Here is a 12,836-nt window from a genome sequence, read left to right as displayed (position 1 = left end):
ATTTTGTTCTTGCAGTTACCATTTAAATAGGGCTTTTTGAGTGTTCAAAATGCTACATATAAATTGTTATAATTGATACAAAAAGTCCTGTAAGAAAGACTGGCATTACTCTCATATTCCAGAGAAGAACTTGAGCCAGTGAGAAAAGTGACTTGCCTATGGCCACCTAATAAGGTAATAGCCACTGGGAAATTCAAACCAGGGCTTCCTAATTCATAGCTCTATCTTTTAACCTCAGTGATATACTAGCTTTCAGTCTGTTTCATTAGAATCATAGAATAGTAGAGTTGGAAGGGGTCTATAAGGCCATCAAGTCCAACCCCCTGCTCAGTGCAGGAATCTACCTTAAAGCATGATACATAATTTCATTGCAAATCTTGAACCTAGAATTATTGCTATTAACCTTGTTGGTATATAGTACCTGACATGATCTGATCTCTAAAGAAAAATGTTTGAGCTGTCTTGATGATTGAGTTCCAGGAACTCTTCATAGACATGGTTGATATGAGCGTGGTTGTTCTGTTTCGGTCTGAGGTACATACATTGATAGGAAAGCTATGGGGTTAATCTTTGTGTGTGGAAACTGCATTTGTAGGTTTTAGGCTTCACATATACTCATACCTTTAATGATCATGGGATATTGGTTCCACTAAATAAATGAGTTATGAGTAAATGGGCTTATTGCTTCAGGATAACAACTTTGAAATAGCCACTCTGAAATAACAAATGCTTTTTTGGTTAGGTAGGCGGTGGGTGAACATTTCATACAACTTTTTGCTGATGTGATATAAGGCAGGATTTGAGGTTAAATTGAACTTTGCCTGGAGATCTGTGTGTGGTTCAAATGCTTGCATATCCTTACAGCAATTAAGATGATGCAATAAAAGACCAATTGAATCAATGATTACTGTAAATAATTTTGTTAGTGAATCTGGGTATTGTGTGGCCAGAAAGTTCAGAAAGGTAGTTAATTCCATTCACTCCATTGGAAGGCAAATCTGTTTATCAGTTTTTTTTTACATGCTGGGCCATATAGTCCAGAGCTAGAAAGAGCCACAAGTAAAAGTCAGCAGGAATGAGCAATCTGTGCTCCTCCAGGTTGTCTGCCAAGGCTCACTTGCTTGAGTGATACGGAACTAAATCCCATGCCCCAAGGGAAAGCAAAATCCATTGACCAAACAATAAAAGAACTGGGTCACTCACTTGTCTGCCTTGGATCAAATTCCCAACATCAACATGAAATGTAGCAATCCAACTCTCAGGGCATAGCTAGGAGCGATATCCCGGGGATCGCCCTGGGATCGCCCCTGTGCGTCCACATGACTCACAGGGCATCCTGGGAGCAGGGAGGGATGACCGCCTACCCTTTAATCCCACTTTTTCCGCACTCTCGGGATGATCCTGAGACCGCAGAACTTGTGGGTGGACATCGTGGTTTGTCCTGGCTCCTCGCGAGTAACCGGGCATGGGCTCCGTGCCCATCGCAGGGGCGGGGATTTTTTTTTTAATTTAAAAAACTGAGCTTTTGCACACGAGCGCTCATGTGCACTGTCTCCTTTAAAAACAAAAAACAAAATGGCGGGTGTGACGTCCTCTTCCTCCTAGGATGTCACACACTGTGTGTAGACAGAGGGGGAGATCCCGCGATAACCATATCATACCCCCTCCATCGCGCTAGACTGGGTAGGTCTAGCCATGGCCTTAGAATGAAATAAAATAAATGAGTATCATAATGTCATGTTGTGGCAGTACCTGCTGTCCCTTGGGTGCTACCAAGATAACGCAAACCCTGGAGCCGTTCCGGACTTCTGCGCTTTGCTGCCTCTTCTGTGGTGAAGCTTCTGCCTCGGGTGTTGTGGAGGCAGGGCTCCCAGGTCTACAGACTCTTTACCACTTTGCCTTCCTGCCCAATAATCCATTGGGATTTACGCTAGGTTTATATCTGCTCTTCTAGCATAATAGCCCTTGATCTCATTTTAGCCTTTAATTTGTTTATGTATTCTGAGGGGATTAACATATTTCAAGAGGATGAACTGAGTGGGAGTGAGCTACTTCTCTCTGTGCGTTTTGTACTTGGGTGTAGATAACTATGAGTCAAACATCCATTGAATTTGACTACTAGCCATTGCAAATAAATAAATAAACATCCCTTAAATGCCTCTGCAAACACATCCTTTCACAGGCTTTTCCTGAGCTGGTTTATTTTGGTGTTTTTAAACTTTTATATGTTTTGATATCCTCTCCTCATTTCAGCCTGCACATACAAAGTTTGTATGGTTTCTTAAAAGTGCCTGTATCTTCCATTTAAGAATATTTTAGACATGGTTAGAAAGCATAACTCTCTAAATGCAATTTGTAGATACTGGGCTCTTTCATTTTCTGTTTTAAGCAAACAGTACCATCTTGGGGAAAATTAAGAATTTGATCAACTATAAGTCCTGATTATTCTCGATTGCATGTATCCAACCTCTCAATTTATTTTTGCTTCCAGGAACTGTAAAAATATCAAGTGGTATATTTTTAGAGACTTATCTGCTCTTGACATGTCTTGCCCTAATATCTTGTATCAGCTCAGAATGCCATGAACACCTTTTTGGTGCTTTTTCAGTTTGGCTTTTAAATTGCTATTAATGGTTTTAATGTTGTTGTTTAAATGCTTTGATATGGTTTTCTTGTTGATTTTTTATGTTTCTATGCTATTCTTGTTTTGTTTCATTTGTTGTACATTGCCTTGATGACTTTCCAGAAAGGCACTATAAAAATATAAAACAAAGAAATAAATGTAAGCTTTTTGTTGTGAAGTGCATGGAAGTAGTGATCAGCAAGGACTGGGTTTCATTCTTATGAATTTCACAGGAGAAAAGTGAGAATTTAAACACACATGCACCATTTTAAATTGATGCAAGGTGTGTGTGTGTGTGTTTATATACGGAGATGTTCATATGGGACTACAAAATGCAGAGGGAGAAACAGCCTAAAGCTGCCACATATACTGCAATAAGTTTACTTCCTTATTTGTAAGGTTAATATCCGGACTTTCCATTGGCATGCTACATAGGGTGACCATATGAAATGGAGGGCAGGGCTCCTGTATCTTTTAACAGTTGTGTAGAGAAGGTATCATTTGTATGCATGCAGCACCTGGTGAAATTCCCTCCTCATCGCAACAGGTAAAGCTGCAGGAGCCCTGTCCTCTTTTGTAACTGGTCTATGCTAGAGTGACCAGATACAAAAGAGGGCAGGGCTCCTGAAGCTTTAACTGTTGTGATGAAGAGGGGATTTCACCAGGGTCTGCATGCATACGAATGACACCTGCTGAAATTCCCCTTTCTAGACAACTGTTAAAGATACAGGAGTCCTGTCCTTCTTTCCATATGGTCACGCTAATGCTGAGGACAACTAATAACATCATTGCACATCACTGTTCCTACACAGATTAAACTCATAGAATGCATAAGAATAATCACATGGAACATGGTTCTCGGTGGGACACTGGTGAGCAGGTTTTGGCCCTTTCCATGACTTTAGCTTTGAGCTAACGGTTTTTCAGTGGAAGCAGCAGTGCTGGCAAATGAAGGCTGGCTTTATTAAACTAGGTGTTCTTGGAGTTAAGGTAAACATTAGCATAGTTGTCCTTGGTGGGTAGGTTCATAGTTCAGTAGAGAAGCACACTGATAACCCTGGAGAGTTGGCAAGGGTATCGTGCTAAAACTCGCTGGGATTCTTTGCTTCCGTAGGCAGGAGGATTACCTCAGGTTAACAACTCTGGGGTAGGAACTTGGAAATAGTTAGGGTGACCATATGAAAAGGAGGACAGGGCTCCTGTATCTTTAACAGTTGCATAGAAAAGGGAATTTAAGCAGGTGTCATTTGTATGCCTGCAGCACCTGGTGAAATTCCCTCTTCATCACCACAGTTAAAGCTGCAGGAGCTATACTAGAGTGGCCAGATTTAAAAGAGGGCAGCTTTAACTGTTGTGATGAAGAGGGAATTTCACCAGGTTCTCCATATATACAAACGACACCTGCTGAAATTCCCTTTTCAATACAACTGTTAAAGATACAGGAGCCCTGTCCTCCTTTTCATAGGGTCACCCTAGAAATAGTAAATGCTATTTTTGGGATGGTTCACCTACAGCAAGGGGATGCCTCAGTTGGTTTGTTAGCTGGAATTTTGCCCCGGATCCTCTGTAATGAGTTCCTCTGCTCTAAAGTATAAAATATTAGTCCAAAAGAAATAGCACATTCTGGTGGAAAGGGAGCCAAACTCTCAGGTTCCTTTGGTTAGCTTTTGAAATGTGTTGAGCCCCTGTGACTCTTATCCGGCTGTTAAAACAAACGTCTCATGGAGTTATGTGAACTATGTGTACCTTCAGAGTGATAGCCAAGACCTCTCTTAGATACAAGACTGATGGTAAATATGTAAGTAAATCAAACAACAGAGTTCCTGAGTCTCTCTTCGGGAGTTGGGCTGCCTTTGAAATGGTCTCAGTTTGGGGAGGGACTTTGCGCTAATGAAAGCTTTTTAAAGTTTCCACAGGTATGTATGTTATACAGTTGTCCAAACAAGTTTGCAAAAGGAAACTTTTTAAAAAGGAAGAATTTAATTGCTGAAATAGCAGAGGTTTCTACAGAGTCAGACAGTTGTTCACTGATGTGCTGTGGGAATTTTAGCCTTGCTCCGAAAGCACCTTCGGCTCATTCAATAGCTAGATTTATACAGATGTTTAAGAAAACGAAGGTCAGAAAGAGCATTGCATCAATCAAACTAAAAGCAAGTGCTGCTAGTTTAGTGATTTTTGACTGCTGATGGGTGACCTCAGCCAGTCAGTAAGGGCAAACTACACATTATATTAATTGTATAACTAGCAGCTAAATCTGGATTTTCCACAAAATTAATAGTAACTTGGGTGGGGGGAGGTTATTTTGGATTGCAGCATGGAAGGTTTAAACCTTCTCTCCTCAGCTGTAGTCCTGACAAAAAATCGTACCCTGTGCAACAGTCAGTATTAGAAAAAAATGGATAGAAAAGAAATCATAAAAGAAGTCCTAAGTAAACTAATGGGGAAATTTTATATTTTAGGTTCTACTGGTCCAGTCCAGGTGATTATCACAGATGTCCCGATTCATCCTGATTCTCATCCCGTCCAGTGGGTTGCACCTGAATCCTCTCACATTGCCAGTTACATACTCCGATGGAGACAAGTAAGTAGTTCCGACTTCCATAGAGCAACATTTTCCCAGTCGTAGAATTTAGAAGACCGCTGCAAAACTGTTGCACATTTGTAACCACACTCCTGGAAGCAGCTAACAAAACTTATAAACAGCAGAGGACCACTCGCAATCCATACATTTAGAATAACAAACCCAAGCCAGCCCAGCTGGAACAGGAGCAAATGGCTAGTATTCTCTCCACCTGCCACCCTGTCCCTGCTGGATTTCTTGCCCCACAGGGCAGCTGGTATTGAATGGCCCCATGTCAGGGGAGAAGCGGACAGTCCAACCTGAGCAGGAGCAGGAATCTGGTTCAGTCTTCACCTGCTCTGAAGTCCCAAGTCAAGGATAAATGCAGACTTCTGCTGTTGGTTTGTTCCTGTCCTGATAGCCACTGTGGTTTTTTTCCTTTAGAAAAATTCTAGAGTGAAGTGGAAAGAGGCCAGCATCCCAGGCTATTTGAATTCCTATACTATCTCAGGCCTCAAACCTGGTGTACTTTATGAGGGGCAGCTTATTAGCGTACAGCATTATGGCCAGAGAGAAGTCACCCGTTTTGAATTTACCACCTCTAGTACTACAGATATTTCAAGTAAGTACTATTGTGAAAGCGGAATTCAGTCTACAATGTAGTGGGCCTCTGTGACCTTCACCTTTTACTTGTGTTCATTCTGCTTCTGTTCTGGTCCCTGAAGCAGATATATGGCGTATTTTAGAACTTCTAGTAGTTGCTATGTTATTGCTGTGTTGCTAGCATGTATTCACATGATAAGGATAAGTCTATAATTAAGCTTCTTATGCAGGAGTTATATTATTTATTTTGCACCATCCAAAATCAAAGAGCGTTTCCACATGGTGGGATAATACTGTCAGCCAAAAAGTGTTGAGCAGCTATACCAGCTTTTCTTCCGTAATGGAATTTTTCTAATATAATAATAATAATGAATAAATAGTGGTGAAAACATGGGAAGGCTACAAATTGAAATCCCCCCCGCCCATTTTTATTTTTATTTTTGGTGAATGAGGCAGTCCAATTGCACAATAAAAGCCTTGCTTGGAAGAATCCAGTTTTTGTCTGAATGTATTGATGGCAGATTAAAAGCATTTAATATAAGAATATATCTGTCTCTATACATGCAAATTTTAACTATTATGTGACTAGTCTAAAGCCCATGTTGCCATGGGCGCCAGTAGCCTGAGGGCAAAGCATACTATTCCTTGACTCCCACTATAACTGTCCTTCAGAAGCTGTATGGAGGTTACTTTCCTTCAATGCGACTGAGGACTCTTGGCCCTCACTTCGTCACATCTGTCAATGATGTTCACTTCTTCCCCTCAGGCCTCAAGCTCCCCAACTTCCCTCACATTTTAACACCTGGCTTTTCCTAGGGCCATTTCTTTTCTTCTTCTGCTGAAGCTTCAAAGCTTTTGCCACTGCCTCCACCACCATCCCTGCTGCCAATATGGCTGTTCCGAGAGCAGGCTTCTTGCAAAACCCAAGGGCTTTCTTCCATCCCTGCCTAAGTGTTTTTCTCCTTATGTACCTGAGATATGTGGGAGCTGTAGTTCTCTGACTGCCTCAGGCTCCTAACCAGGACATGGAAAATACTGTTTGGCTAGTAAATCTTGAGCTTTGACATTTGTTTGAACTTTCAGCATTTTCTGCATGTCTTTACTGCTCAAGTTTAAAACAAATGAGTAAAATTGTTCTGGTAGATTTCGAGGAATAACCCTTATACTACCGTATTCTTTAAAAAAAAAAGATTGAGAGCTAGAAGGTTTGCCCTGTCTTCAAACATAGCTACTGCCCTTTTCTCTCCATCCATCCATCATTTATTTTTGATATTGATTGTGTTTTCCCCTGAGTACTTTTGTGTTTTGAATTGTATCTACTGAACATGCATTCTTTTTTGGTATCAGTTTTTAACTGGATAATTTAATTTACAAAAATAAATCTAAGAAATGGATGCTAAAACAATAAAGTCAGAAAGTAACTCTAAGGAACTAGCTCTTGATTTCTGGCAGCTTTCCTTCTGTGAAAATATCTTTGTCTTATACCTTGATTATTTTGCTTCGCAGCCCGTCCTCAAACAGGTGAAACAACAGCACTTCCTTCTGTGGTGTCTATCTCTGAATCTGTCACAGAAATTACAGCCAATAGCTTTGTAGTCTCCTGGGTTTCTGCTTCAGACACAGTCTCAGGCTTCCGTGTGGAATATGAACTGAGTGAAGATGGTGATGAGCCCAAACATCTGGGTAAGGTGTCTGGCCTGATCTCGTGAGCCACATTCTCAAACAGTATAAATACAGTTAATTTGTTAAATACAGTTAATACAGTTAATTCCCTTATAGCTTATAAAGCTTGTCAAATATGACTCAGGGCCTTGCTAGACCTACCAGATAATCTGGTCAGGAGTAGGGGTGACACCGCGCTGCAGCTGGTGCGCGCCGTCGCCCCTAGCTATACGAAAACACGCGACGGGGCAAGGGAAAGCCCCGTCGCGTGTTCCGGTTTTTCCCAACTTAAAGGGCCATGTGTGCAGGAGCGCACCAATGTAAAAGTAAGGACTTTTTTTTAAAAAAATAAAGGGTTCCCCGCTCCCCCTGCCCCTGATTTCCCCCCAATGTCGGATGCCCCCCCTGCCCACTCGCTCACCCGTCCGCCATGCCTGTCCCCGTCCTTCGTCCCCCCCGTCCGCCATGCCTGTCCCTGTCCTTCCCCCCCCATCCACCAGGCCCTGTCCCCGTCCTTCTCCCCCCTGTCCGCCATGCCTGTCCCCGTCCTTCCCCCCCTCATCCGCCAGGCCCTGTCCCCATCCTTCTGCCCCCTGTCCGCCATGCCTGTCCCCGTCCTTCTTCCCCCCCTCATCTGCCAGGCCCTATCCCCGTCCTTCTCCCCCCTGTCTGCCATGCCTGTCCCCGTCCTTCTTCCCCCCCTCATCCACCAGGCCCTGTCCCCGTCCTTCTCCCCCCTGTCCTCCATGCCTGTCCCCGTCCTTCTTCCCCCCCATCCACCAGGCCCTGTCCCCGTCCTTCTCCCCCCTGTCCGCCATGCCTGTCCCCGTCCTTCTTCCCCCCCTCATCTGCCAGGCCCTGTCCCCATCCTTCTCCCCCCTGTCCGCCATGCCTGTCCCCGTCCTTCTTCCCCCCCTCATCCACCAGGCCCTGTCCCCGTCCTTCTCCCCCCTGTCCGCCATGCCTGTCCCCGTCCTTCTTCCCCCCCTCATCCACCAGGCCGTGTCCCCGTCCTTCTCCCCCCTGTCCGCCATGCCTGTCCCCGTCCTTCTTCCCCCCCCATCCGCCAGGCCCTGTCCCCGTCCTTCTCCCCCCTGTCCGCCATGCCTGTCCCCGTCCTTCTTCCCCCCCTCATCCGCCAGGCCCTGTCCGCCAGACCTGTCCCCATCCTTCTTCCGCCCCTGTCCACCAGGCCCTGTCCCCCGTCCTCGTTCTTCTTCCCCCGCCCCCGTCTGCCATGGCTGTCCCCGTTCTTCTTCCCCCCCCCAATCTCTCCTGCCGGGTCCGTTCTTTCCCCCGGCCCCCATCTCCCCCCCCCCCCGTGCTCCCCCCCCGGCCCGATGGGCACAGCACTCCTATGGAATGCTGTGCCTAGTCCGTGGCTTCTCCTGGCTACTCGTGAGTAAGCGAGCAGCCGGGAAAAGCCACGGACCCTGCTAGACCTGAGGCCGGGGCTGTGGAAAAGCCAGGACATAAGTGGATCCGCTTATCCCGGTTCAAGGGAGGACTTAGCCCGGCCTGACCCCAGGATCCCCTGTGTGTCATTTGGATGCACAGGAGGGAGACCAGGCCTCACACCGCGCTAACTCCTCGTCTAGCAACAGCCTCAGTTGCATAACAACTGCTAATCAAAATCCAGGTCTCATCAGCAGAGATAGTGGGATTATACAGAGCATTATGAACCTACATATAATTTATTTATTATTTATTTATTTAAAATATTTATATCCCGCCCTATATCACTAAGGTCTCAGGGCAGCGTAATTGTGTCTGTTGGCTGCAACCAGGCAAAGTAGACCACTAGTTTTTTTTTGCCAGGCAACAATTTCACTCCAGAGTTCTGACTAATGGTGAGAATTGCATTGTGCAGTTGAATCATATGACTGTTTACTCAGAAATAATTCCTGCTGAAGTCATTGGGATTTACACTCAAGTAAGTGTGTATAAGATCAGCGTCTCAGAATCCCAGTGACTTGGTTGCTTGCATTCGGAGTTTAGTTCGAATATGTTTGTTGGGTGCATCAAATGTTCACACAAATCTAAGTTAGCAGGTACAAATCCAGGCGACATGTCAGTGGAGATGTGACAGAGCCTTGTCACCCACTGACGTGAGACACGGAATAATGGGCTGAAGTTACAGGAAGCCAGATTCCGGTTGGACATCAGGAAAAACTTCCTGACTGTTAGAGTAGTACAACAATGGAACCAGTTACCTAGGGAGGTTGTGGGCTCTCCCACATTCAAGAGGCAGCTGGACAACCATCTGTCAACTATGCTTTAGGGTGAATTCTTGCATTGAGCAGGGGGTTGGACTTGATGGCCTTATAGGACCCTTCCAACTCTACTATTCTATGATTCTATGATCCAGACAAGAAAAAATCCTGCTCCAAATTAGAAAAATAAGCTGAAGCCAATGAATAGTTTGGCAGAAATGACTACCACTCAGATCTGATTTGGATTTTGGTTAAGTAAACAGAATGATCTCTAACAATACTCCAACTATTATAACTACTGCAACTACTACAATTACTGATTGCTATTACAATCACTTTATGAAGTGAATGAGATTTGTACTTCCAAAGAACATCACAACCCTTTTTTAATTTTTCTCTTCTTATTATTCAAGAACTTCCAAAGAACGTCAATTCAATTAACATCCCCGACTTGCTCCCTGGCCGCAACTACATTATCAAAGTCTATCAGATTTCAGAAGAGGGTGGAGAAAATCTAATCCTGTCAACTTCACAGACAACCGGTATGCTTGATCACACAATATTGGCAAGGATAGACTGCATGCTGCAGTTCCCCCTCTTCAAAGTTCAACATTTCCTGGTTTCTCATTTGACTTTCTTATTTGTCGTTTCCTTGAACAGCACCTGATGCCCCTCCTGATCACATTGTAGAAAACGTTGATGACACTTCAATCCTTGTGCGCTGGAACAGACCAGAAGCTCCAATTACAGGTCTGCCTCATTTGCCTGTATTGATTTTAAAATTTTGGTGAGGTTTTTTATTTTACATCTGTAAGAGCTGAGGACTAAACTTTATCCACACACAAAAGTATATTTCCCAGAAAAGAGGAGGTGACGATTAATTTTGTGGCCGGTGTAATTGAAGCTGAGGATTATGTAGCGTTTGATTCATGTTCCTCCCCACTCCCCTAAATTGTACTAGATTTAGGCTTATTGGTCCTCCATTCTGAAAACATAGGCAAAACCAAATAAGGATGTTGGGAATAATGATAGGGACAGGGATGAACAGATCTCCCATTCTGTTCCATTGTTTGTGCCCTGGGTTGACTATGCATTTCTGTCTGTACTAGGTTACCGAATTATCTATACTCCATCTGTAGAAGGTAGCAGTACAGAACTCAATCTACCTGAGTCTGCTACCTCGGTGACGCTCAGTGAGTTGATGCCTGGTGTTAAATACAACATCAGCATTTATTCTGTGGAAGACAATCAGGAGAGCACTCCCATCTTCATTCAGCAGCAGACCACAGGAGTCCCACGGGCAGGTATGACCCATATCTATCTCTCTGTCTGTCTGTCTATCTGCATTGTTTCTAGGCCACGTTTCCTGTAATTTTGGCAACTGAAGCTAACTGGTTTTTTCCTTTTCATGCATGTGCCCCAAAATTGTATTCATAAGCATATTATTTAGTCATTATATTTATGGCCCATCCATCAGAGGGAGCATGGATTAATGCCCTTAATTCTGGACTATGAGCATGCATCTACTCTTGAGTTTTGGCTTTTTGTTAAATATTTTAAAAACGAGCTGCTGCCTTTCGAGGTTGTATAGATTTATATGCCTCATTTCAGAAAAAGAAAGATTTTTGTTTTCTAGTTATTTTTCTATTGTGTGTGTGTGTGTGTTTTACCCTTCTTGTGAAACAGTGCAGCGTTGGGGACCCGGAACCCATATGCCACTGAATCAGCATTTCATTTCTCTACTAGTTTCAGGGTGGGGTGGGCAGAGATGATGAAAATGATACAGCTTCAGCCTTGCCCTCACTGTACCCTTCACAATTTCGTTTCCAATGAGAGAATTCATCTCCAGAGTTTCCAGGAACATTGAAAAAAAAAAGGGAACACTGGGATTTCTGTTTGATATAGTGTTATGTAATGTGTGTTGGGTTTACATAGCATATTTTTTTAACTTACATTTTAACTGTTCCCATCTGGAAGCTAATTTTGAAATGGTTCCTAAGAAGAGGACAGTTGTGATAATACGGTGATGAGATTATCCTTTTCCTTGCTCAGCTCACAGTTTATGCATTCACTGTTGCAATTCAGTAAGGAATTTGCTGTCTACATTTTTTTTGTTAGGTGAGGTACCTTCCCCCAGTGAGTTGCAGTTTCTGGATGTCAGTGATGTCAAAATCACCGTTATGTGGACGCCCCCAGACAGCGCAGTGACCGGCTATCGCGTAGAAGTGATTCCAGTTAACCGCCCTGGACACCATGGGCAGAAGTTGCCTGTTACTAGGTATTCCTTTACTGAGGTCATGGATCTTTTGCCCGGAACAACCTATCTTTTCAAGATCTATGCCCTAGGACAAGGCACAGAGAGTGAACCATTGACTGGAGAACAAACAACCAGTGAGTATATCTCCTTGATCTCAGTTTAGACCTTTACTCCAAATTCACCCTGCCAGTAATTCCATCATTTCACAAATATATTTTATTTATAAATAGAAAATTGGAAGTTAATGGGTAAGATGAGCCAGTGAAAGAATTTGTGCACCTTGTGTAAGGCATTTGTTCTCTTTCGGGTTCAGGAGTGCCTCCTATTGAACTTAAAATTGCTTTTTCGGATCATTAGATTTTATTTATTTATTTATTTTATTACGTTTATATACTGCTCCATAGCCGAAGCTCTCTGCGCAGTTTACAATAATAAACAATAATAATAATACAATAATACTAATAAAAAATAACCACAACAATGTGCTCTGTCTTCTCATATGATGCACTAGAAGTTTTGAGCCAGCTGAAGTTAGAAAATGTCAACGTCCCTGGAAGAATAGTGTTTCTGGACTACTGTTTTGTAATGTATGTGGCCTGCCCTTGAGGTTTGTTCAGAAGCTGCAGTTTGTGTACTATACAGTGGCTAGATTGCTCAGTCGAGAGTTCAAGCCATATTCAAGGTAGCACTGTTGGTTTCTAAGGCCCTAAACAGCTCAGGACCTGGTTATTTAGGGTGGATTCCTGCACTGAGCAGGGGGTTGGACTCGATGGCCTTGTAGGCCCCTTCCAACTCTGCTATTCTATGGTTCTATGATATTTAAGAGACCTCTTCCTCATAGGTCTTACGTTCTGTGGGAGAAACCCACACCACGTTTTATCCAATGTTCATCAGACAGCAATGCAGAGAAGGGCCTTC

The 12,836-nt window shown here is 43.5% G+C and overlaps 1 protein-coding gene across 4 annotated transcripts in view; it reads left to right on the top strand.

Annotated features, from left to right (window-relative positions):
- FN1 (fibronectin 1) overlaps positions 1-12,836 on the top strand; it is a 93,762-nt gene that overhangs the window by 29,939 nt on the left and 50,987 nt on the right. For all 4 annotated transcript variants that reach the window (XM_063116099.1, XM_063116097.1, XM_063116096.1 and 1 more), the window contains exons 13-19: positions 5,083-5,204; positions 5,628-5,805; positions 7,293-7,469; positions 10,075-10,203; positions 10,322-10,411; positions 10,771-10,965; positions 11,780-12,052. In XM_063116099.1, the coding sequence (XP_062972169.1) occupies positions 5,083-5,204; positions 5,628-5,805; positions 7,293-7,469; positions 10,075-10,203; positions 10,322-10,411; positions 10,771-10,965; positions 11,780-12,052 (1,164 nt within the window). The remainder of the gene's footprint in view (positions 1-5,082; positions 5,205-5,627; positions 5,806-7,292; positions 7,470-10,074; positions 10,204-10,321; positions 10,412-10,770; positions 10,966-11,779; positions 12,053-12,836) is intronic.

Source organism: Elgaria multicarinata, chromosome 2 (genome assembly GCF_023053635.1).
Source record: "Elgaria multicarinata webbii isolate HBS135686 ecotype San Diego chromosome 2, rElgMul1.1.pri, whole genome shotgun sequence".
NCBI lineage: Eukaryota > Metazoa > Chordata > Lepidosauria > Squamata > Anguidae > Elgaria > Elgaria multicarinata.
This window is presented reverse-complemented; position numbering and strand designations above follow the sequence as displayed.